Source organism: Podarcis bocagei, assembly GCF_964188305.1.
Source record: "Podarcis bocagei genome assembly, chromosome: 3".
In the NCBI taxonomy this organism is placed as follows: Eukaryota; Metazoa; Chordata; class Lepidosauria; order Squamata; family Lacertidae; genus Podarcis; species Podarcis bocagei.
The window spans coordinates 45,213,346-45,239,928 of record NC_138127.1 but is presented as its reverse complement, the minus strand read 5'-3'; the positions used below and the strand labels follow the sequence as shown (position 1 = coordinate 45,239,928).

General features: G+C 39.4%; 2 protein-coding genes across 9 annotated transcripts in view; one reads left to right on the top strand and one right to left on the bottom strand.

Annotated features, from left to right (window-relative positions):
• The window catches only part of AKAP7 (A-kinase anchoring protein 7), an 82,519-nt gene that overhangs the window by 15,450 nt on the left and 40,486 nt on the right, over positions 1–26,583 (bottom strand). For 3 of the 5 annotated variants that reach the window (XM_081187755.1, XM_081187754.1, XM_081187758.1), the window contains exon 7: positions 17,059–17,206. In XM_081187755.1, coding sequence (XP_081043881.1) covers positions 17,059–17,206 — 148 coding nt within the window. Of the gene's footprint in view, positions 1–15,788; positions 16,118–17,058; positions 17,207–26,583 lie in introns of those variants that run through there. The other 2 variants (XM_081187756.1, XM_081187757.1) reach the window with 2 other exon arrangements.
• Positions 19,124–25,420, top strand: MSH5 (mutS homolog 5). Of its 4 annotated transcripts, none has more exons than XM_081187655.1 (3): positions 19,124–19,483; positions 21,207–21,255; positions 22,467–25,420. In XM_081187655.1, the coding sequence occupies exon 3, from the start codon at positions 22,495–22,497 to the stop codon at positions 24,958–24,960; it is 2,466 nt and encodes an 821-aa protein (XP_081043781.1). In that variant the 5' UTR covers positions 19,124–19,483; positions 21,207–21,255; positions 22,467–22,494; the 3' UTR covers positions 24,961–25,420. The 4 variants fall into 4 exon arrangements, with proteins under 4 accessions (XP_081043781.1, XP_081043782.1, XP_081043780.1 ...); XM_081187656.1 differs by lacking the exon at positions 19,124–19,483 and adding an exon at positions 19,824–20,009; XM_081187654.1 differs by lacking the exons at positions 19,124–19,483; positions 21,207–21,255 and adding an exon at positions 21,328–21,720.

Sequence of the window (26,583 nt, the reverse complement as noted above, 5' to 3'; positions counted from 1 at the left end):
ATTTTGCCATTTGGCCTGGAATAAGGCATGGGTTTTTATAGTTCATTTGGTTCTGTGACCTCTTGGTCTCTGCTTTCAAGAGGCTGCTGCAAAAAGCAAGCAGAAATAGCCTGTGGTTCTTACCCAAGCCACCCTGACGACCCCCACTGGTTGTTCCACCTGCCAGTTCCATAAGCCTCTACCAGAACCTTTCCTAGCTTTCATTTCTGATTAATTTATGTCTACTCTGGTGATTGTATATTGACCACCCTTGTTGAGGTGCTAAACCTGTGTCTGGCTTGTACTACTTAGGCTGCAGGTGATGGCTTTAATGGTTTAATGTTCTTCCATTGAAAAAGTCCCTGTATACAGAAAACAATGTGCCAATGAGCAAACCTAGAGTTGATTTCTACCTGACATGCTAGACTTTTATAGGCAAGGTTTTATATGGCAGAAAGCATCCAATCATGTTTAACCTCCACCTGCAGTCTGAGGTGGTACTTTTACAAGTGTGCTACCTTAGTGACTTGGACAACTCTCTTCTTTGTTCTGTGCCTGAGCTTACTTTGCCTTCTTCCTGTATACATATTATGGCCCAGAACTGATCATCCGGGGGTGGGGAACCTTTATCCCTCCATACGTTGCTGGACTACAACTCCCTTCATCCCTGACCACTGGGCATGATGGGTGGAGCTGATGGGAGATGGGAGTCCAACAACATCTCCTCTAAATCTAATAAATACAGCTAACAATCTAAACTGTGTAATAAAGTTTAATTTTGCAAATACTGCATTCAACAGTATTCAAATACTACATAGTTTTAATGACTGGTGGGGGTGGCAGAGAACAGCTAGAAGGGGAGTTTGAATGTGTCTCTGGCTCCTTTTGAAATATACTGGATATAAAAGCTGGAAGTTATATTTCTCACCACATAGAAACATAGAAATGATGTAACCAAATATCCCTTTTAAACCACATCTTTCTGAAGTGAAAGTATTGTATTTACGGTAAGTAATCATGTACCACACAGCCTTCGGAACAGTTACCCTTTTCCTAGGGAGCTAATAAGGTAATAAGCATCAACAACAAAGCCTCTGCCCACTGCATCATGATATCCTAACAGCGTGTTAGGTCAGCTTGGTATCACTGAGGAGAATATTTTCTTCATTGGCCAAATTATTCCCACTGGATAATTTTCTTGCACAATATGCTATTTGCTTAGAACATGATATGTCACCCAATCTTGTCTTCATATTACTCTTCTGTGATGTCAAGGTTTGGGTTCAGACTTAGTCATGCTTAGGGAGGACCCACTGAAATCAACAGAACTTATGTCAGTCATGACCAACATGAGTCCCATTTATTTCAGTGGGTGTAACTGTAAACATGACTATGTCTACATCTAACCCAATGTTTTTGTACGCTCAACCCATTCTCAACTTTCTCCATCCAACCTAACTTCAATCCAGCTGTTATCCTACACCCAAACACTGAACTTCTGGACAACCTGTTTGCATTCTCCAACTCCTTCCCCCGCCCTCAACTCCAGCCAAAATGCTCACAATTTGGTTTCCTATGGGTGTGCTGTTATACAGAAGCTTGTGAAATAATTTGAAATATATTGTACAATCTTTTATTCCACATTAACATTGTCTTTTTTGCATTAAAAAATGTTAATCTATAATTAGGAGAAAGATATTTAAGTGACTACCTTATGGGACTACCACATCTAATATTATGGGTCAGCTAACAGAGGTTTATTTCCATGTAAGTGTTATAGCACTGGAGCCTTAGGCTGCAATCCTAACCCCACTTACCTAATAATAAGTCCCACTGAACTCACTAGAACTTACTTCTGAGTAGACATACTTAGGTTTGAGGCCATAGTCATTAATTTTATTTATTAACGGACACCTTCCAAGTTTGCTTGGACCAAATATATGAAGCTGATTAAAACAATTTGGAAACAGTGTGACAGACATGGTGTGGCTTGATTTTCTGAGAGGAAAACTGGAAATATTTTGGTTAGTAAAAAGTCAACTGTAAATTTGTCACTATGTAGCCAAGGTTGGTACAAATATTGCACTGAAGCACATACCGGTAATAAATAAATAAATCTGAGAACTGAAGTCAAATCACTTACATTTTGTTAGCACAATTTTATTCTCTGGTGCACCTAACTCACTGCAATGTGAACTAAAATAGAAGCAGATCTAGTAATTATTCCAAAAAAAATATTGTATTTGTATGGATGCCATGCATTTATAATAAACAAAAGTGCTATTGAATCATTTTCTCAACCTCAAAGTATAACAGCAACAAAAATATTCTGGCTTTTCAAACCTCCATGTCTCTTACATTTGGCTAATAATCAATGCCCTTAAAAGAGATTAGTCTTTAGTGGGCAAATACTGCCCTATCCCATAGTATATACCTGGTAAGTTAAACAAATATATACCCTGATGCACTGTTAAGATATCATCTTTACTATTCACTAACAAAACAACCTTCAAAGAGTAATCAGAATACAATTCCTCTCAGTTACAAACAAATCTAATAAACTGAGCATATATAGCTATATATTCAGACATTTATCTTTTACCTACCTGCACTCAAACTCTTGAAGCAAAGTATTTAATTTAAAGGGGGAACCTCACCCCAAATAAAGAAAGCTGTCTTTCCCCAGCTTTAAACAGCACTCTGGAATACTGCAGCCAGTATTTAGGAAGACTCTGGCACTAGACAAAGCAGTCAGACTTACTGATTTTCTCCTCATCTCTCCCAAAAGGATAGCAGCAGAGTTGACCCATGGCATCTACAGCTTTATTTTCGTCCTTGCCCTTGCAGTGTGTACACCCCAAACTGCAAAGTGGAGAGCAATCTGGAGTCTAAAGGAAAACTGTACGTTCTACTCCAAGGAAGAGAGAAAAGCACACACAGAGGCGAGGAAAAGGGAAAGCAAGCGAGCTGTGTGCTGTGATGAACGAACAAGGCTCCACCTCCTTGTCCTTGTGTAAAATGCTTTAGCACAGATAGTTGAAGAGAGGGGGAAACTCACTTTTTAATCTGGACTGATTAACAGAGACATGATTCTCCAAACACACACCTCATACATTTCACAGGGCTTCCTTGCACAGGGATTTTAAAGAAATAAGACACTGTGCTTTGCCACTATCAAGAAAATATGTATTACAATAGCTAGTTGTTGTTGTTTTTTTAAAAAAAATCAGTTTTTATTAATCTTAGAGTTCATAAAGTGCTAGAGCTAGTGTTGCCTTAACATCTTTTTTATTTTTCTGGGTGTCCTCTGCTTTTAAAAGCTGCATGACTGGCAGAAATGTAGCAGGTGCAGCTTCTTCTATCACTAAATCAGCAAAAAGTCACATCTGTTAAATTCTTGTCTGTTTAATGACATTTGAAGAAATAGGAACTCTACCAGAAAAAGGTGGTAACTCTACTTGGCTTTTCTATCTATTCTAGTTACCTATTCTACTTGGGAATTATAACTCTCTTTCACTTCCCCTTGCCCTGCCATATTTAAGCTCTCAGAGAATGTAAAGTCCCCTTAGACTCCAACTAACACTAAATTTAAATGATGCCTCATTATAATTCTGTAATTAATGACAGAAAAATTAATGTAAAGTAAGAAAATGCTTATTAGAGCATGTCCTCCAACATGTCCTGAAATTGCTCCATAAGCAGAAAGGTAAAGGACCCCTGGATGGTTAAGTGCAGTCAAAGGTGACTATGGGGTTGTGGCGCTCATCTCGTTTTCAGGCCGAGGGAGTAGGCATTTGTCCACAGACAGCTTTCCAGATTATGTGGCCAGCTGATCAAAACCAGTTCTGGCACAATGGGACACTTTGATGAGTGCCAAAGTGCATGGAAGTGCCGTTTACCTTCCCACCACAATACTACCTATTTATCTACTTGCACTGGTATGCTTTCGAACTGCTAGGTTGGCAGAAGCTAGGAGAGCAGTGGGAGCTCACCCCATTGTGTGGATTCGAACTGCCGACCTTCTGATTGGCAAGCCTAAGAGGCTCAATGGTTTAGACCGGGGTAAGCAACCTAAGGCCTGTGGGCCAGATATGGCCCAATCACATTCTAAATCCGGCCCATGGAAAGTCCAGGAATCAGTGTGTTTTTACATGAGTAGAATGGGTGCTTCTATTTAAAATGCATCTCTGGGTTATTTGTGGGGGATAGGAATTTGTTAATTTTCCCTCAAAAAATATAGTTTGGCCCCCCACATGGTCTGAGGGACGGTGGACCAGCCCACAGCTGGAAAAGGTTGCTGACCCCTAGTTTAGACTACACTGCCACCCACTCCCCTAGCAGAATCAGTGACGGGAACTGGACTGAAGAGCAAAGAGTTGAGAGGATGTCCATGAGATAGATCACTTTACTGCCTTAGAGAACCGTGAAGTTGTTTTTTCTCCAGTGTGTTTCACAGTGCTTCTACCACCCCACCCCACCATTCATCTTAACAAGGTTTAATTTGTTTTCGTTTGTGTACATACCAGGGGGCATTGACATGCAGGCATGCCCATGCAAAGGCATTCACACTTTGGCTGGAGACAAAGAAAACTGCAAACTAGGAGATTCCACAACCTCACCATCTTGTTCCTTTGTTTCACCACTCTTATATCTTTACCTAACACTTCAGTGCCCCTATGTGATAGCCCATAAAAACATGTAAGACCTGGCAGAGATCACAGGACACAGATTTATGAATCAGGGTGGCCTAAACACATGGCTCTCTTTGATCTTCAATTTTGGATAAAACATCATTGATCTTAGGATGACAACAATCTTTGTTGTCGTTTTTACAATATCATTAACAATTAGCAAGTTGCTTCAGAATCACCAACATACAAAAGCAGAGGGGTTTTATTTAAAAAAAATATTTAATTGCACCCATGTGTTATAACAATCTGAAAAGAACACAGTGTCCTAACAATGTTGAGGGCTGTCCCATTATCATTTTGCTGCCAAAGCAGGGACAGGAGAAGTCAGATGGTGCCTCCGTGGAAATACTGGCATTTTCTTTTTAAAAATAGAATACTAGGAAGACAGCAACCTCCTAAACCATTCTGATATGACAGAATGGATTGTAAAACTGTATCAGGCATGGTAACAGATTCATCTACATTTTGTAATAAAGCATGTCTTATCTAAGCAGAAATTGTCAGCCTGTCTAATCACGAGTTTGGGGAAAACACATGACCCATATTCTAAAGTACAAATGAATTAAACATGACTGCTTAACACACATCTACAGGGCATAAGTAAAAACCAGCCATTAAAGCAAGGGAGAATATTTCTGACAGTAACGCGTTTCAGTCATCCTTTTCGGGGCATCCAAGAACTGCACGTGCACCAATTAATATACAAAGCAAGCCGGAAAGGGGGGAGAAGTGCAGTAAAAGCCAGTGCCACTGTCAATGAACACTTCTGATCCCTGTGAATCTGTGTCAAAAGCAACCCAGCCGATTTCAAAGGGAGAGTTAAGAATGTGCTTAAAGTTTTCACACAGAATTTAATTAAACTTCAAGATGCATAACTTCAACTGGATTGTCCCCATGAGAGTTAATGAAGTGGAGCAGGCAAACATATGAGCTGAGCTTGCCCAGTGTGAATCATATCTCTGTCATGAACTTACTAAATGGCTGTCTGGCAAGCTACTATTTCTCAGACTCAGTGTCCCTCCCACTCCCAATATGCAACACAGAGATAATTATGCTGACCTACCTTACAGGGTTGTTGAAAGGGTTACTAAGAACATATATATGAAACAGTACAAGCAAACTAAAGTGCTGTTCCACAGTTAAATAATGGTTCATGCTAGCCACGTTACTTCTGAGATTATTATTAATGCAATTAATGCCAGTTGTTAGTGGTGTCATTTTGATCTTCTGGTCTAAGAAGTAGTTCTTTTAGGATGTGAATAAATGATCCACCCTAGGGAGAAATACAGACTTCAACTCTTGATATTGTGAGCCAGCTCATTAAAATATTTTCCAGAACCTACAAACTGATGCCATCTTTTTAAATTTAAGTAACAAATTAACACGTAGTAAAACTACCCACTGAATCCATTCAATTAAAATTCAAAGGGTTAAGCATATTTTTCTTTTGTTATTAAAAGAAGATCAGGTGGTATATTGGCCTTTAGATTTTTAGGCACCGGAATGGAATTTTTCATGCTAGTCAGGATTTATTTCTAAAAGCCTTTCTAGGCTGCATTCCTATAATCAAGGGGCCTTATTCCATAGCTCCTTAAATCTTTACATGCCTTCTATTTAGAGTTCGGTATTGAATCTACCATCTCATATCTCATTTCAGTTACTAAATAGAAAAAAAACAGTGCATTTCCCCAAACAGTCTTTGGTTTTGGCTGTTCACTATGATACATTTCATAATATAGCGATGCAAGAGGATACTTGCAAAATTCAATCCTTACACACATACAGTGGTGCCTCAGGTTACAAACTTAATTTGTTCCGGAGGTCCGTTCTTAACCCGAAACCATTCTTAACCTGAGGTGCACTTTCACTAATGGGGCCTCCTGCTGCTGCGCCGCCGGCGTGCAATTTCCATTCTCATCCTGGGGCAAAGTTCTCAACCTGAGGTACTACTTCCAGGTTAGCGGAGTTTGTAACCTGAAGTGTTTGTAACCCGAGGTACCACTGATTTTTAAAGAACCAAAAAGCATAAGAATTGCAGAACCATTTCTCTCCCAAGAATGTACTCCTACAATGAACAAAACCCTATTTCACAATATTTCTCAGGAGAATACACTACAATTCTCAAACTATTTCAGCTACATGTAACAGGTTTCGGAGTTCAGCCACATTTTGATGTGTAAATACAGACCCCAAAGCACCAGACCTAACAGCTTTATGGCACTTCATAGCTCTCAGTTTTTATTTTCAAACAAAAAATGTGCAGGCTGAGATTCCCTGACTAATATGCCTATCTTTATCAGATGCATGCCTGCTTATCACATATAAAAACACAAAACCTGAAAAACATATTTAAAATTGGGCCTCAATGCTTGCAGAAACCAACACTGAAATACTGAGAGCAATTTCTCATAGGCAGAATGGTGTGCCCAAGCTGTTAAAAGAAAATCTTTTATAAGTACATTAGTTAAATCAAACCAGCTTCAAAGACAGCTTTATCTTAGTGCTTGGAAACCAGACAGTTCCACAGTCACACACTATTTTGAATCTATTTCAGGTTTTAACCTATATATCTCAGCATATTTTAACAGCTTGGCACAGTTACAGTTTCTTTGTTCTGAGAAGTAAGCTTTTAATACCTCCATCATTCAGTGCTTCTCATTCTCAATTTAAAATAAAACCATAGGGAAAAGGGAACATCTCAGGAGGAAATTGCACTGGAAATTATTCCCGTGTCTTCATAGTGATTTATTACACTGTATAGCTTGTACTTGTCTCCATTATGTATTAGTCAGTATGTCAGTAACAAATTAATACAAGATTTCAAAATGGTTTAATTATTATTAAGTATCCCATCTGAAACATTGTACTGTAATAGTAAATTAGCCAGGCACACATAATGCTTAAGTCAACACACAGTAACAATTGATCTGAAAGGTTATAGATTGTAGGCATTTCTAAAGAAAAAGTTGTTAGAAGGCCATAGCAAGCAGTCAATTACATTTGTTTATTTCAATTTCGAGCCTGTTCTTCATGAAATTAATGATATCAAGGTAAGTTACAGTATAAAATATGACCAAAAATCATATATACAGTATTCCAAATGAAGTCACAACATAGAGTTGTGTAACAGCATTCTGAAAGAATGCAAGACATACAAAATATACAATTAACTTTGCCTGCAATATTTTGATTAATAATAGTTATAGAAATATAGGAAGCTGCCTTATACTGAGTCAGAACATGGGCTCATCTAGCTCAGTCCCATCTAAGCTGATTGGCAATGGCTGTCCAGGGTTTCATACTGAGGTTTTCCCCCAGCCCTACTTGGAGATGCCGGGGATGGAACCTGGAACCTTTTGCATGCAAAGCAGATGCTCTAACCACTCAGCGAGAGGCTTTCCAGAAAGAGATGCTATTATGAAGCGCTTAGTATTGTGTCTTCTCAAATCCATACTGTGATATCACAGTTCACAGAATAAATAGAATATAAAGAACCTTTGCCCTCAAGCTTAACAGCAGCTGGTAAAGCTGCACAACTGCTAGAATTATTTACAGAGGGGAAACATTCAGTTTCTCAGAAGGAAGGCCAAACCCTGCTCGCTTGAACCTTGGCTTAGCCACACATTCACCCATTTTGAAAAATAGGAAAGCACTGTTTTGCTAACATGGCAACACTCCTGCCATTTCAGCAGCATTTTGTTCCTCCAGTCCTGTTAAATAGGTTGACTAGTTTTTTTTCCTTTTACTTATTAATCTTACACAGTGCTACTGAAGAAAATATTCACATACTTTAGGGATAAATTTCATGTTAGGTGCAAGTGCATGTGGTTTAATAACACAGTGCTGCCTCCCCCCCCCCCTTTAAAGCCACTTACTGGGTAGTACTGGAGAAGTAACAGGAAGGGTGATTAACCCTTTACCTTAATGCTTCTTTACATTCTCCCTCAGAGAGTTTCAAATATGTAAAAACACATGAGTGAGGAAGTCGTAGGTATGCAAAAACTTAAGCATGCATGAAGGTACAGCTCCAGCATTTCACAGAGTGAGGCAAGCACCTCGCATGGTGGATGCTGAGCGGGAGCAGCAGCCACCTTCAGCTATTCCACCCATTCTTCTCTGTTGCCACATGTTCTCTCCTGTCCTCCTAATCTGGCCTGAAGCTTCAGTTGTGATAAGGATCCTATCCTGTCACCAGTGTTGAAGGAAGTTTTAACTACAGTCCAGTCAGCTTTTGTACACGGAAGGTGCCACCTTGTCTGCCTCAGGCAGCAAAATGTCTTGGGCTGGCCCTACATGTATGTGCATACACAGTCGTGCTAAGAGGAAGGCACGCTTGGCAAATCCACACCGTGATCAACTCCCGCCCGGGAACCAATGTTCCCACAGTGGAAGGATGTGTGGGTCCAGAATTGGCCTCCACAGTCACTTACGGATTCATTGTCAAAACCGTGTTTATGGAAGACAATCTTACTCGGCTATGAGTGATTGCCAAAGAAGAAGACGACGACGACACAGTTGCACACACCTGCTGCTTCCCAATCACTTCCGCTTTACCTTTACCTTACCCGATACAAGTCTGGATCCAACCTATTTTTAAGAAATATATTATTAAAAAGATTATAAAACCAAGGAAACAAACTGGAATTTTGTTCCCATTTTCTAAAACACACAGTATCTTAACAAGAGAAGCTAGACATTCCTCATACTGAATAATGAGGATGATGAATTATTTTATTTTTAGAAATATTTTCTGGAATCTTGCATGTTGCTTCTCAACTGAAACAAAGACAAGTTTACAGAGCCAATGGAAAAATCTCTAACCTGTGGGTATAGGGTGGTATATGAATTCAATAAATAAAAATAGTAATAATAATAATTGGGACAGTGTGTAGTGGAATTTCAAATCTTGTGCTCAGTTGGAGATGCTCAATTATAATGTTTTTTTACAACCTCACCCCTCCAAAAAATTATCATCCTCAATACTTTATATATACTAAGCTTTAAAGACAAAGGCAGCGTGGATTTAGAAGCAGCAAAAGGAACTTTTCCTGCTGTTCTATATTGTTGCCTAGATATATATGCTGTGGCATTAAACCTAAAACGTTTTAATAGCAATGCTCACATTATTTCTGAAGTACTGACCTGTTCAACAGTGTATCTTATTTTAGAATACCTCAGAGGGCTGCAATGGCCATCAGAGCAGAATCTCTGCGCAATCATGCAGCATTCTCTGTAATCTCTGGAGACTTTGGATAGCCATCAGATGTTGAAGAAAAGGGCCATTCTGGCATTTTAACAGAAAAGAAAATGGCTTTTTCCTATACTTATTCTTATTTATCTTATATTGCCATTATCCAGGCAAGACAGTGACGGTCTGGGGGTTATTAAGAAAGCTGATTTGAGAGGAAAGTGTGTGATTCGCTTGGATGGTGTTGCATTCCCCTTGAAAAAGCACATGCTGGTTATTACCTGGGCCTTCTCATATGATCCTTTCTGGCACTCAGGTACCGTATTTTTCCATGTATAAGACTAGGTTTCTCCCCCTAAAAAATAATGTCCAAAATTTGGGGGTGTCATACACGGGGGCCATCTTCCCCCATTTTCTTAAATTGGAGTCCCCCAAAATAGAGGTTGTCTTATACATGGGGGCATCTTATAGACGAAAAAATACTGTAATTAATGTAGGCCCTGATTTGAGCCCGAACACGAGCAGAAGCATAGCTGTAAAGTGTAAGGTCTTCTTTGTCATGATGCCCAGCAGCTGAACTCGGCCTTAGGATACTTATTCAGCCTCATCACAGTTGGCGTTCAGGTGTCAGGTAAAAACTGTATTGTTCTGGTGTGAGTTTGGTATTACTGATGTCTGAAACAATTCTTGCTATACTATGCAATTGCAACTACTGCACCTTTCATTTTGCCTTTTGATTTTCTAAAATCTCTGTAAGCTGCCTTGGAAGGCATTTGGCTACAAAAAGCAAGGCTGAAATAATTTAATTAATAAATATGGAAGGCACTGGAAATGTTTGTATATGGTGGACTATAAAACACTTTGATGATTGATTTATTTTTTACAATCAAGCGGTATATACATTCTATGAAATAAATGAAATAAAAATAAGTGAGAGCTAAACACTGGAATAGTTGGCTCAGGTCATATGAACAGTCTGCCCATGTACTGTTCTGAGGGGTTCTGACTCTCCAAAGCAGATGTGGGGGAAGCACAGGGGAGAGTGGGAAGAGCACCACTGTGGTAGCAGGAGTCTGTGTGCTGGCTTCTAGCAACACACTGGGTGACTTGAATTTGGCCTTTTGTATACTTAAGCCTGCCTATTTTCATTATGCTAACAATTTCTTCATTGAGTCCAGTTTATAGTATGGCATTGCTGAATAGGTGTGATGCAGTCTACGGCTCATAAAACATTTCCATGGTAGCTGCAATAAGAAATCATGTGCCCACACCACTAGATTCCTAGGACAGGGGCACCTTCTTCAGCCCAAGGAGAACATTCCCTTGTAGACAGCCTGTGATAGTGGTGGGGAATGTGGCAGTGATGGGCAGAGTCAGAGGCACAAGTGTGCAGGGCAAGTGAGATGACTATTATTTTTGCACAGGCCTCCTTCCAACCACATAAAAGTCAAAGGTTTTTACCCAAACATCTCTCCTGCTAGGCAAGCAGGGGGCATTAGCACCGTTCAAGGACCAATTTGAGCAAGGCAAAAGCACTCATGGAACAGGTGCAGCAGGGCAATTGAGAGGTGTGTGGCCTAGGGCAAATTCTAAGGGTCAGTGAACCCTAAAGGGCTGCATCGAACCTCAGGGCCTGCAGTTCCCCAGTGAGGTTCCCCACCCCTACCCTTGTTGTTGTTTAGTCGTTTAGTCGTGTCTGACTCTTCGTGACCCCATGGACCAGAGCACGCCAGGCACTCCTGTCTTCCACTGCCTCCCGCAGTTTGGTCAAACTCATGCTGGTAGCTTCGAGAACACTGTCCAACCATCTCGTCCTCTGTCGTCCCCTTCTCCTTGTGCCCTCCATCTTTCCCAACATCAGGGTCTTTTTCAGGGAGTCTTCTCTTCTCATGATGTGGCCAAAGTATTGGAACCTCAGCTTCAGGATCTGTCCTTCCAGTGAGCACTCAGAGCTGATTTCCTTAAGAATGGATAGGTTTGATCTTCTTGCAGTCCATGGGACTCTCAAGAGTCTTCTCCAGCACCATAATTCAAAAGCATCAATTCTTCGGCGATCAGCCTTCTTTATGGTCCAGCTCTCACTTCCATACATCACTACTGGGAAAACCACAGCTTTAACTATATGGACCTTTGTTGGCAAGGTGCTGTCTCTGCTTTTTAAGTTGCTGTCTGCCCCTACCCTAGCACCTATGATAATTCAAAAAGGATTAAATGATGTGTGCAAATTGTGAAAGACAGGAGTTCAATGTTTTGTTTTTGATGGCCAAATATCTGTCTTAACAGTAAGGGTGCCTGCATCGTCCACTGAAAACTATATAGCATTACATAGGCTGTTTGTAAATTACCAGCTTTAAAGTAGCTCTTTTTCTCAATTTGGATTGAAGCTGGTTTGGGAGAAAACTAATCAAAACACAGTACTTTATAAGAAATGACAGGATAGAGAAAGGATTGTGGTTAATGCTGTGTGCTCATCATTTCCCAAACCAGCACACTGGATGTAAATATGAGTGTGTATACATAGAGCCTGATAGTTTGAAAGAAGAGAAAATGAAGCTGCTGATCATGTTTGTCTCCTCACATTCTTTAACAGCTGGTTTACACATAAATGTGCATCACTTGATGCCTCACATCAACATGCATGCTGACTTGCATCTTAGCATGTACGTTGCCTGTTCAGAAAGCATTGTGTTTGAAATGAAACAAGCTGCCTTAAAAGCTTTGTGATATTTTGGACAACACAACTCGGGAAAGTATTTGCTGGGAAAGTGGTTTAGAACTATGAAAAATAAAATAAATGAAATTTATTTGCTTTCACTTGTTACTGCAAAAAATGAATAAATGAATATAGTTGTATGCAAGTCTTTTTTTCCAGCCGCAATTTACAAGAACTCAGTTCTGGCACCTCTCAGCTGGGCACCGTTGCCATTCTACAAGAATGAGGGAGGTGTTCATGGTGAGGTACAACACCTCTTTTTCTAGAAAACAGCACTGGTTGTATGAATTTACCCACAGTACAGTTTATAATGGGAAAGACAGAATGGGGCTGGAAGCTTGACCTCAGTGGTAATAGTGCAATACTGCAAACACTGACAGACAGATAGCTGTGAAACAGGAGTAAGAGGATGAAAAGGGGAGAGAGTTCTTGCTTCCCTATAACAGCATTCATATGCAAAACATAAGTAACTTATCACATACTGAGCAAGACAAGTTGTGTCAAGCACCTGTTCCAAAACACTATCTATCTATCTATCTTTCTATGCATGTACTAATAGCCATCATTAAGAAGGGGAGTTAAAACAAACCTGTTTAGAGCTGAAAATAGTAACTGAGCCCTTTACAGATGTTTTATTTTTGCACCGTATCTTCCTGAGGTATCAAAATAATGAAGCTTCTAATTAGAGAGTGCGAAACAAATATTGCTGTCACGTCTTTTCAGATCTTTTTCTTTCATATTCAATTCACCATAAATATACTAGAGCGGCACTTTTTGGTTTAAAAATAAAAGCGCTCATGAGCAATACCTATGGTTTTTTAACAAAGAAACGGAGGACCAATTTGGAAAGCCATTGTGCGCAGTCCTGTGAAAAATACAGGACAGCTTAATGCGAATTTAGTGAGAAGTTACAATGGTAAGAATGACCTGGCTCACTTTGAAACCTTAGGCCTTTTCTTTGCCACTCTGGATCCTTCAGTTTCTCACACATTTATTTATCAGCTGGTGAATGTGAAAATATGATCTGACCTTAAAATGTTTTCCTTGAAACATGTGGAAGTCTTAACACTTCCCCTTTCCCTATCTGCCCACTCTGATCTCACGCCACTTGGCTGACTTCATTTCCAGCATAGCCTTTTCCCCATCAGTCTCATCAGGACTGATATTGCTGGCAGTGAAGAACAAAAGGTATAAATGAAATCATGAAAGATTTAAAGCACCATATCTTTCTACTGAAGAAACAACTTTCAACTGTATTTCACATAAACCATTGAAATACAGTGACATTGCCTGGTTTACACATGCAGAATGAGCGGTAGAATTTGAGGTGCTAAGAGTGGACAGTACCTACCCGAGATTGCAGAGAGTCGCATCACATTTTTTAATACTCCTCCACACAAAAACTTATGGGGGGCACCCTGCTAATGCTAGGGTGAAAGATTCTAGGTCACCTCTTTTCCTGCTCTGCTAGTTTCTACTTGCATTGAGTTTTCCTCCCTTTTTTTTTTAACAGAGAGAGAACTTAAAATTTGAATCGCCTCCTGCAATCTGAAGTAGCACAGTGAATTTTTCTACATCAGGTCTTGACAACTTAATTCCTGTCTCATTGTACTGCAAGGTAAAATAGGCCATCACTGTCTATGGAGCAACATGACCAAGGCTCTGCCCTGCTGCCCCAGAACTGTATTCTTAGAAATAATAAGGCAGCTTTCTTTCCTATAGTGGGGGAACTTGAATAGAATAAGAATAGAATAAAACAGGAGCAATTGTTCTGACAGTAAACGCACAATGAGCAGATACAGCATAGATGACGCAGGAATAGACACACATACATGCTGCAGGAAACAGAAACTTACTAAATAAGGATTGATGCAGTACTGCTGAGGCTGGGAATGAACAGGAATAAACTAATTAAAGGCCCATAGAAGCCCCATTACCTTTTGCTTGTTCAAACAAACATGAAAACTGAGGATGCAAATGCATTTCAAAATTGGCATTAAGCACAATAAAAAAATAAAAAATAGAAGACCACGTGGAAAAACTGATTGCAATCGTTTAGCCATGTTATATTTGACAGTTATTTTTACTCAGAGCCCAAAATATAAAGTGCAAGAATAAACATTAGTAATAATCTCTGCTGCATGCTCCAAAGCAGAATAAAAGCCAAAATCAAATGGCACAGTGGTGAGAAGTGAACCTGAACAACGTACTGAACTTGCTTTGAACTGTTTCATTAGCAAAAAAATATTACGGTATCTTTCTAGTATATAGAAACTCACTTCCAAGAGCACCTTTCCCTTGCTAATAAAATGCCTCTTTATGCCATAATACCTTAAGAAAATGTTATAGACTATCAACATAAAATTCAATAAAGGATATTGATTTTACTCAGGCTAAAAATGTAATGTATTGGATTGCATCCAATAATGCCCTTCTGCAAACAGAACAAATGTTTCCATGCACAGAAGATCTCACTGAGGCCCTGCTAACAGAAGATGGGGATAAGAGAGCTTTGCCACGTCATCCTTTTCCCTGTAGTTCCTTACACCACCTTCCAACTGCTGTGGATAATCTAGGTTTATGGGGTTACAGAGGGCTGCAGGTAGAAGAAGAAATCAGCAGAAATCATTTCTCCTTGCCTTCCATTAGTGGAGGAGAACATGCTACTTCTAGCACACCTATATGTATTTATTTTAATTAAAAAATATCTACACTACTTTTCGTTTGGAGTAACAGTGAAGCACTTCACAATGCAAAGTTACAAAGTTACAAAACCAACATTATCAGTAAAAATGTCATAAGGACCAAATCATCTGGGGTATGTCAGGGCACCCAGGGTAAAGAGTATAGTTATTTTCACTGTTGAGGAAAGCGCCCCATTGAAATAAGCTGATGGAGAAAGGTCCTGCAGGCTAACAAAAAGGTATTTTTGCCATCACAATACAAGTCTTTGGTTACTGAGTAATATAGAAATGTAGTATGTAGTTATTTAATAATAAAAGCCACTGCTTTTATACATTTCTATAGCAAATGAAAACTTTACTCTGCTTTAGTCCTCTGTATGCTGCAGTAATTATAAGGGTTGTAAGTTGATTAATTATGCTTTAGTCACCTGGCTTTCTACAAATAAAGAAATATATTGATTAAAGCATTTTTAGGATATTGCAGGAAGAGAATAGTTTCACCTGTGTGAGAAATTAATAATAAACAAATGGCATTCAACTGTTGAAAATAAATTTATTTAATTTGCATCTCACTCCAATATCACCCCAAATCAGTTCCTCCTCTGTGTCCCATTCTGGTGGTCCTCTCTGTCCTACACCGTTGATCCCTAGCAGCTGTTTGGTATTCCTACTACTACTACTTCTGTCAAAGCTGTTGCTTTTGCTCTGGGTGCAGAGCTGCTTCTGTTCCCTCTTAATGTGGCACAGTTAGACGCAGTATTATCCACTGGCAGCTTTTTCTTTTTCTTTTTGCATTTCCTTTGGCAGTTGTCCTTAAGGAAATGTCCTCACGTCTTTCACACACAGCCACAAGCTTGACCTGCTGTCAATACAGTACGTTAAAAATAAATAGATTTCATTGCCTTTAAAAAAAACAACAGTGCTGCTTTGTAAGCGGTAGGAGGCACTTGGAACCAGATCTGGCATTTAAAAAGAAAGGAAGGTCAGATCATGACTCCCTGTCCACCTCAAAAACCCCTTCCCTAAGTGCCAGTTTCATGAATTTTACTGGATGAACAGGGAAAAGGGACACAATCCCAAGCAGCTGGCTGTCTGGTATGGAAGAGGACACTAGGCCACCCTAAAGAAAGGCCGTCTCTGCTAAAATCCAAATGGCTTTTAAAAATGAAACTTATTAGTATTGTGGAAGATCCAGACTTAAATGAATTATTGACACTGAACACTGTTTGCTTCAGCTAGCTCTGGTTCTCATTGTTAGAAAGCTAGAGTAGTTTCACATGGACAGGAAAAATATAAGCAGGATTCTCATTCGTATGTCATTTTTAAGTGTGCTGTTTTTCCATGTACACACAATGGGGTGGGATATAGGAACCTCCTGCATGCAACTTTCCCTCAGTCACAGCCTCTCCTATTAATCCAGGAGGGGGGAAACAATTTTAATGTTAATGTAAAGCTTTAATTTTTAAAAATCCATCAATCAAGTTGCTTGAAGTTTACAGCCCTGGCAATTATAAATTCAAACAGTGCCTATTGTTTCCCATTTAATCTGACTTTTCTAAGAAGATAAATTGAGGAAGAGGCAATATTATGTGAACAAGTTTCAAAGCCTTGACCAGAAACATTATTTAAGCTGCATTCTTGGCACTGTGTTTGTGTTACGAAATCTTGAAGAACTAAGCAAAAGGTCCACGCATATGCTACACTCCTTTGGTCATGAAAGAAGTAGGAGGATAAGTGAACATAACAAAAAGCCATTTCACTTACAGCTAACTCAGAAAAGCATAAGAAATATATTGCACTTACCTACTATGATAGAGGACTCACAGTGATAGTACCCATTAGGCTGCTTCTTTTTCAACATTGAGCAAAGATCTAGACGCTTCATGGGTTCATCCCCAAAATGATGGTTTTTGAAATTCTCAAATAAGGTTGGGTCAATTCTTTTCACTCCCTTAAAACAGTAAAGAAAAAATACATGATCTAACAAGGAGGCAGAAGAGTAATACAGGATCATCAATGTACACAGCACTTTATAGACTAACTAGATTTTCATAATATTTTCCTATTGGTTCTACTGACCAAAGTTTCAACGTGCTGAAATTTTGAAATAAAACTTGATAGTCTTGCTGGCTAATAATCCATCTGATGAGTCCATTGCAGATGCAGAAACTTAAGTATTATATTTAAATGTCATACCTAAAGCAGTTGCCCACTCTCCTAGCGTCTTTTTGTCTGTCAGTAGCAGAGATCTGTGAATGAAAACCTGTTACCAGCTATAGATCACTTCTGTTGGGTCAGGAAGCACATCAATATGGAGAAATCCTATACTCAGTTGATTGGTACAATACATTTTGTCTGGTATAACCAGTAAATGGTATCAGCACAACATTAATTAAATCAGAGATTAGTATTATTGGGCACCTGTCGAGGTAAACAGCTGGCTCCTGATTATTTAATGAGTATTATTCCATTAAAATACTGGCATACCATAGGCATATAAATTTGGCTTGATCATTTAAAATAAGCAATTTTAAAGACAAGTAATAGAAAGATGCTATGGTCAGCTGTTTCAAATTTAATTCTACGTATTGCATGGTTCCTTTATCATATCTGTTAGAATTGTTCAGTGCATTATAGAATTGCCTTCTTGGAAAAGTACAGCTGTCCTCCTCATTGGTAGTCTTTAGATATCAGCTAAATATATACATGTTCATCTGTGTTTTGGGGAGATAAATGTGCCAGCAGTTGAAATATGTTGCTGCAGTTTTAATTTGGGTTCTGTTGAATGCAATGAGTTTTTTAAATTGCCTTTAACGTAATAATTTTTTAATTTACTGTTAATGCTGTACACTGCCCTGGGCTCCAGACTGGAAGGAAAAGAAATACGGAAATAGTAGTAGTAGTAGTAGTAGTAGTAGTTGTAATAGTAATAATAATGCTGCATTTCTTTTTATTCAAGTACTTTTGAAGAAGCTTTCTGAGGTAAAAACAAAGCAAGTGTGTCAGAATATATTTGGACAGAATATTTGCTCACTGTCCAAAATATTACTTTGCTTTTCCTAATTCTTGAAATGTCACTGACATCTAGTGGTAAATGATGTTAATTCCACATGAGTCATTTCTTGATAACCCCTAATGCAACACTCTTATAACTCAAGTATAATTTGCAGTTAGTTAAATATCTGCAGAATCAATACAATACAATGATTTAAAAACCTTGCTGATTTAAAGCTATGTCATACTGGCTCAAGCTCTTCAACGCCAGAAAACTGAAAAATAATGCTAATGCCTTATCAGACATGCCCTGTGATCCATATTGATGTTGTGTAATGTCACAAATTATGCTTCCTCACGATCTGTGTTCATGTGTGGTTGTGAGATGTGTGCATGCAGTTGAGGGTGTGCAGTTGTGAGGTGATGCCTACAACAGTTTCTTAGAGCCAGTGTGGTGTAGTGGTTAAGAGCAGTAGACTCGTAATCTGGGGGAACCCGGTTCGCGTCTCCGCTCCTCCACATGCAGCTGCTGGGTGACCTTGGGCCAGTCACACTTCTTTGAAGTCTCTCAGCCCCACTCACCTCACAGAGTGTTTGTTGTGGGGGAGGAAGGGAAAGGAGAATGTTAGCCGCTTTGAGACTCCTTAAAGGGAGTGAAAGGCGGGATATCAAATCCAAACTCTTCTTCTCTTCTTAGTTTTCCAAATGTGCCCACAGGCCCCTAAAACCTAGCAACTTCTGCACCCCATTGTCATAAACTGTAATAATTAAATTAAATTAAATTACTAGCAGACTCCCTCCGCAAAAGCTGTGATAATCTCAACGTTTATTTTATTTCACTTATTACATTTATATTCCACTTTCTCTCCAAAGAGCTCAAGGTGGCCTACACGGTTCTGCTGCTCCCCATTTATCTTCACAACAACCCTGTGAGGTAGGCGAGGCTGAGTTTGAGTGACTGGCCCATGGTCACCCAGCGAGCTTCATGGCTGAGTGGGGATTTCGTACATCAGTATTTAAATTACAAACACGCCACGTATTATTTGCCAGTAGTTGCTACCATGGGTTTTAATGGGGCAGAAAAGCCTTTTGACATTTGAACTTTTGACATTCATAACTTCACTAAAGCCATGAAGACATGTCTTCCTTAACAAGCTTGAATACATGAGTAGTTTACCACACAAATGTAAAAAAATGCCTGTATAAATATTAGAGCAAAAACTGTCACTTTGAGGTATATATTCCCAAGTGTTAATCTTCAGCATTTTTGAGACAATTTTTATTGGGTTTGCAAGGTGACACATTCATAAACCTCACATATGTCATGTTTCAAACTATAAGCTCAACAGGTATCATTTTTAGAAGCCATGGAATTTTTATCTATTTAAACAATGTATATGCCACTTAACTACAATTACCTTTAAGCAGATAATTTTGAGGCTTTTGGTGGAACCTGAACTAAAGGGGCACTGCCTTAATACAATATCCTGACAGGACAAATATCCTGTTACACAGTCTATGGGATATTGAGGAAAAACATACCAGAATTACTCCATAACTGGCAAGGGACATTTCGTTTTATATGCAGTAGTATTTTATGAGGGAAAGCGTTAAAGTATCTAACCGTCGCCCCCCCCCCCCCACAGCAGGCTGGAATGGTATAGTCCAGCAGTGGGTATATTATGAGGGAGCTCTGGTTTCCCTCCACTTCTTTTTTTAAGCTCTCTTCAGGCATCTTTGTCTGCTTGAGGGGGCATAAGGTTTGTCTGCAGTAAAGGGATATAAACCAGCTTCATAGTATCCTGTAGCCTTGTCTAATTATAATTTCTAGCCAATGTTACAATAAGAGAGCAACAGAAACATAATTCACAAAGCATTTTTAATTAGTTTTCAAACCAGGGTTGATGTTTTCAACCTAATAATAATAACAATAATTTATTATTTATACCCACCCATCTGGCTGGGTTTCCCAACAGGATATTTAAAACACGATAAAGCACCAAACATTAGAAACTTCCCTAAACAGGGCTGCCTCCAGATGTCTTCTAAAAGTCAGGTAGTTGTTTATTTCCTTGACATCTGATGGGAGGGCGTTCCACAGGACTGGCGCCACAACCGAGAAGGCCCTCTGCCTGGTTCCCATGATCGTTATAAGGCCTGCCAAACCTCTGATGGGTTTTGTGGCTTTTCAAACATTACATACAACCATAATCTGGTAAAGCAGTCAGACAACTATTTCCAAACACACACACAAATTCATAATGAATTTTATAGAAACTAGTACAGTGGCACCTCAGGTTAAGTACTTAATTTGTTCCGGAGGTCCGTACTTAACCTGAAACTGTTCTTAACCTGAAGCACCACTTTAGCTAATGGGGCCTCCTGCTGCTGCCGCGCCGCCGGAGCACAATTTCTGTTCTCATCGCAAAGCAAAGTTCTTAACCTGAAGCACTATTTCTGGGTTAGCGGAGTCTGTAACCTGAAGCGTATGTAACCCAAGGTACCACTGTACACCCAATTTGAGAATAAGACCCCAAATGGATCATGTTGATTCACTCAACGGTTGGATACTGATCTCTTATCTAACCATTATATCAGATATGCTGAAACACTGAACTCAAGAGGCCTCACATGCATGTGATTAACTATGTTTTTGTATTTAAATATTCTTCAAGCTCTCTACTTGTTCTGTGTAGAAGGCAAACTACCTTGTTCACATTTTTCTTGTTACTTTGCTTGCAAAAGCCATGTTGTAAAATATTACTTTCATGCTAAAGAATGATGAATCTCCTCTTAATTATACTTTCTAGTGGTTAGTCTCATATCAAAGTCCACCTCACTCTCCTGTACATTCAAAACCACTTCTTGAACAGTTTATTAGCTACCTTTCATATTGCTATAAAGGTCCAAAAGCATCTGATTCTACCTATTCTGTATAATCTATCTGTTTTCTATAGACTCTTCAAATAGTGACCGTTCACAATTAGCAACTTGAGAAGAATTCAGGTAAGACTATTACGGTACAGCTGACTCTAAACTTACATGAGGCTTACATTCTGAGGATAGTGCCTAAAGCCAAAATGGTGTATGGTCAAAACACACTGGGTGCCGTGGTGACTGGGATTGCAAAAGTTTTCCCCCCCTTGGTGTCCACCCCATTTTATTTTTTATTTTTTTCATTCCCCGCCCCTAAGCATGTAAAGCTGAATGTGCACAAGTTAAATGAGTATAAGTTGTGAGTTACCTGTATCGTCTTCACAAAATACTAATTTACTTAATCAATCAATCAATCAATCAATCATAGAATCCTTCTGGTGCCTTTTGTGTCTAATAATCTTGTGAAATTTTTGAAAGTCTTTCTTTTTTTCAAATGTAGCTGTAACAGTTATTTTTGTTGTTAGACAACTGTTGTAACAGTTATTTTTGTTGTTGTTTGTTTTGTTTCTATGCATATGCAGCAAAGAAAGAAAGGTAGGAAAGGGTGATGTTCCATTTCCCTCTTTCCTCGTTGCAAACTCACTCATTCACTTCCATCAACACATATACAATACCTCTCTTCATTCATTCATACCATTCTCTCTTTCATTTACAACTTTGAAGCATACCACATTGCACACGTGAGGAAATGCTCAAACACAGAAGTACCACCTGATCTTTCTATCATACATATATATGTAAGCAGATACTTTACCTTACTACACATAGAGAATAATGTTGAAAAAACATTATAGTGTGATTGGGGGACCTATTTCTGCAATTTTAATTTAAGGTGCTATTTTGTGAAATTGGCTATTAACAAAACTTGTTGTTAGGGAAGGGTTCTGTAGTGGAAGAAACAATGCGAATTTGTTTAAGGAAAGTGTCACTCTTTGCTTGTCCTCAACCAGGTCATGAGTGTGGTATTGCAGTAAATGTGCATCTCAGAACTAGACACCTGCCATAACACTGCAAACTAGATACTCTTTTCCTACCAGAAGTGAGGTCTTGGGTGATCTGCCCACTTTTTTCTGCAACTGATTAGGAGACATATATAGTAAACAAGGAACAAAGTGAGAGGGGAATGCACAGAGTAAGATAAAATATAACAAGGCCATGTAAGAAATAAGAACAGTGATATCATAGGTTTGGAGAAATAGCCAAATGGGAGGGGTAGCTTTGCGAGGAAAAGTGGGAGAGTTAAATAATGAAACACTAAAAAGAATGCTTTGTTTACCCAGCCACATATCTTCTAGAATTCTGTTAAAAATGAGTGCTACTGCTTCTTTTGCCACCAACTGCCAGCCCCAACCATTGCCTACCATTGATCAAGAAGATGAACAAGAACAGCATGAGATCTGCATGTGTGTATTGTGGTATGGAGGAGAGCTGGGTATTGCCTACTATGACACTGGAGACTGCTCTATCTACTTTATGGCTGACACACCAGACAATGAAGACCTTAAGCTGCTCCAGAAAGTGGTTGATGAAGTACTTCCCAAATACATATTAAGTAGTGCTAAGCAAGATTATAGCATAGCCAAATTCCTGTCCAATTTAGGTAATACTATGGGAGAACATCAGGAAGGAGGAAAGCCAGAGGTTGTCCTGTATCCAAATATGGATTTTGGTTTAGAAGTAAGCAAGCAAAGGATCCTATCTAGGCAATTCCCTTTTGTCCCCTCTGACATGACAGCAACTGAGAAAATCCTCTATTTGTCGTCTATTATTCCTTTTGAGAGCCCACTCGTGGTAAGGGTGCTAGGAGGATTGCTGAAGTTTCTTGACAGGAGGAGGGTTGGAGTTGAACTGGAAGATAGTAGTGTCAATGTTCCTATCCTTGCCTTTAAAAAGTTTGTACTGACAGATATTGTACACGTGGATCAAGATGCTTACTCTGTGCTGCAGATATTTAAAAGTGAAGTGCATCCTTCTGTGTATAAACAAGCCAGCGGGAAAAAAGAAGGACTCAGCTTATATGGGATTCTGAACCACTGTAGATGCAAGTGGGGAGAGAAGCTGATGAGACTGTGGCTCATGAGACCCACACGCAATTTGACAGAACTGAACAAACGTCTTGATGTTATCCAATTTTTCCTGTTAGCTCGGAATCATGAAATAGTTCTGACCCTACAGGAATGCCTCAAAAATATTAAAAATGTGCCCCTGATTCTTAGGCGCATGGCTGTTTCTAACACTAAGGTAAGTGACTGGCAAGCACTGTACAAAACCGTTTACAGTGCTGTGTGCCTCAGAGATACATGTCGCTCCCTGCCCAATACCATTGAGCTCTTCCAGACTATTTCACAAGTCTTCACTGAAGATCTACACTATATTGCCAGCCTAATCAGCAAAGTGGTAGATTTTGAAGGCAGTATCTCAGCAAACCACTTCACTGTCAGACCAAATGTAGATCCCACCATTGATGAAAAGAAACGAAAGCTGATGGGGCTTTCAGCCTTCCTCACAGAGGTGGCCCGAAAAGAACTGGAGGACCTGGATAATAGAATTCCATCCTGTACCGTTATTTATATTCCCTTAATAGGATTCTTACTCTCCATTCCACGGCTGCCCACAATGGTGGAAATGAGTGACTTTGAGATTGAGGGACTAGATTTCATGTTCTTGTCAGAAGAAAAGCTTCACTACCGCAGTGCCAGGACAAAGGAACTGGATAGTTTGCTTGGTGATCTTCATTGTGAAATAAGGGATCAAGAAATACTGATCATGGACCAGCTACAAACTAAGATTTTGGAAAAATCTGCAGTACTTAGTGATGTGATTGAATACACAGCACACTTAGATGTGCTGCTCTCTTTAGCAGTGATGGCTCGTGAGAATGGATATATCCGTCCATGCTTCTCTCACTCCCACATGATCCGTATTAAGGATGGAAGGCATCCACTGATGGAGTTATGTGCAAAGACCTTTTTCCCCAACTCAGCGGAGAGCACTGAAACGCATGGCAGGATTAAGATCCTCACTGGACCCAATTCATCTGGAAAGAGTGTATATTTAAAGCAGATAGGCATTATTACATTTATGGCACTAATTGGCAGCTACGTTCCGGCTGCTGAAGCTGAGATAGGGGCAGTGGATGGAATCTACACCAGGATCCATAGCAGAGAGTCAGTATCTCTAGGGCTGTCCACTTTCATGATTGACCTTAACCAAGTAGCCAAGGCAGTAAACAATGCCACTGAAAGGTCTTTGGTGCTCATTGATGAATTTGGCAAAGGCACAAACACAGTAGATGGCCTCTCTCTTCTGGCGGCTGTGCTAAGGTACTGGATTAGACAAGCAACCCAATGCCCACACATTTTTGTTGCCACTAATTTCCACAGTCTGATGCAGCTGAATCTCCTGCCTGACAGTCCTCTTCTGCAATATCTGACTATGGACACCCACCAAGATGGAAATGAACTTGTGTTTTTCTACCGGATCAAAGAAGGCATGTCCACTGTCAGCCATGCAGCTAATATTGCAGATTTGGCTGGCATGCCACCTAAACTGATTGCCCGAGGAGTAGAAGTGTCAGAGTTGCTCCGCAATGGGAAACCCATCCAACACACTGACCATTCTTCAAAGGAGAAACAGTTGCAAAGTTGCAAATCTCTGGTAGATAAATTCCTCTCCCTGGATCTCGATAATCCTCAGCTGGATTTAAAGGAGTTTATGAGTGAAGACGTGCTTCCCTCTTCAGCAACCATATTGCACCCTATTAAAAAGGCATGACATGTACTGAATTGCTTCTGCTTAGTTGGTTAAGACAAACAAAAGAAACGGGAGTCCTTGCTCAAGTTAATTCATCTATAGATGTCAAAGAAGCCTGCACAACTTGTGATCCACCAAAATAAATGCAGCCATGCATACCAGGTACTTGACACACTACCACAATGTAGTGGCAGAAATGCCTTGGGAAAGGCAGAAGGGAAAGAATGCTTGAAAGTGCTCATGTCCTAGGAGAGAAAGCTGCTAGGGATCTTTAGACAACTCTCTGGCCTTCACTGCATTACTTAGGTAATGAAGAAATTCTATAGTAACAATAAGCGATATTTGGAAAGATTATTTGAAAGAGAAGCATACATCTTCAGGTGCATAATACTAATAAATATAAGAAAAATAAATTACTTTAAATAATTGAATTGTTTATTAGGTAAAATTAAATAAGACTATTAAAATATTACATTTGTGTTCTAAGTTCTATTCATTGTTATTGTTCAGTTTTACATAAACTTCCTCTTTACTGTTTAAACAAATTATTGTTGAATAAATATGAACTTAAGTATGCCTTAAGTATGTTTATTATACTCTAAAAAAACCCTAAAACAAGCTACACAACCAAACAATGTTGAATTATTATAAAGGAAAGAAATTTGGCAGATTATTATCTATAGTCTCAGAACACATTCAGGAGAAATTGGTTAATATAAATCATGATAATACTTTAAATGTTTATACACTAGACTGAGGAGATATACTTTAATTGTTGCAATTCAGTGTGGACATTTGCATTAGAGTTTTACTAGCATAGTAGAAGAAATAACCATTCCAGGAGGAATCACTTTAATTAGAAACTGATTTTTTTAAAAAAAACTTCTCTAAAGTGGCTTTGACCAAAACTAAGGGCTGTGCCTTATCAGAGTAACCATTAAGCTGTAACCCTCACTGAGTGTGTTTAAAAATTCCAGTTTGGTTTCCAACATGCCTCATCCTTACTTGGAACCTCTGGTTGGTGAATAAGTGGTCACAGATTTTCATTTCACATTAAGAGTTCTTGTTGCTGGATATTAGTAAATGCTACCACATGCAGAGAATCTCTCTCCAGTGTTACTGACAGGGAGTGTCTTACTTTTAAATCACCCAAAACACTGTCACATTATCTCGCCCCCATCAATATTCAGGGAGTTTGCCACACAGCCAACCCTCTGGAACAGATTTGGGGAGGGCATAGGGGGAGAATTCTTGCACTAATGGAACAAATGCCTTGGATATTGCCCAATATAATATATACAGTGGTAGCTCAGTTTACGAACTTAATCCGTTCTGGAAGTCCGTTCTTACACCAAAACCATTCTTAAACCGAGGATCGCTTTCCCTAATGAGGCCTCCTGCCACTGGTGCCCTTCCACTGTTCGGATTCCGTTCTTAGACCGAAGTAAATTTCTCAAACCGGGACAGTATTTCCAGTTTTCTGGAGTTTGTAAACCAAATCGTTCTTAAACCGGACTGTTCTTAAACCAAAGTACCACTGTATTTTTAAGCATCACTACTTGACTTCTGGGTTACTGTGTTTGGAAATTTGAACCTCCTTTATAGTACAATTTCTTAAAGGTCATAGCATTCCCCCACCATTTG

Bases quoted from the DNA above. Each gene is read 5' to 3' on its own strand.
- MSH5 (XM_081187655.1), top strand. From the start codon at position 22,495: ATGAGTGCTACTGCTTCTTTTGCCACCAACTGCCAGCCCCAACCATTG.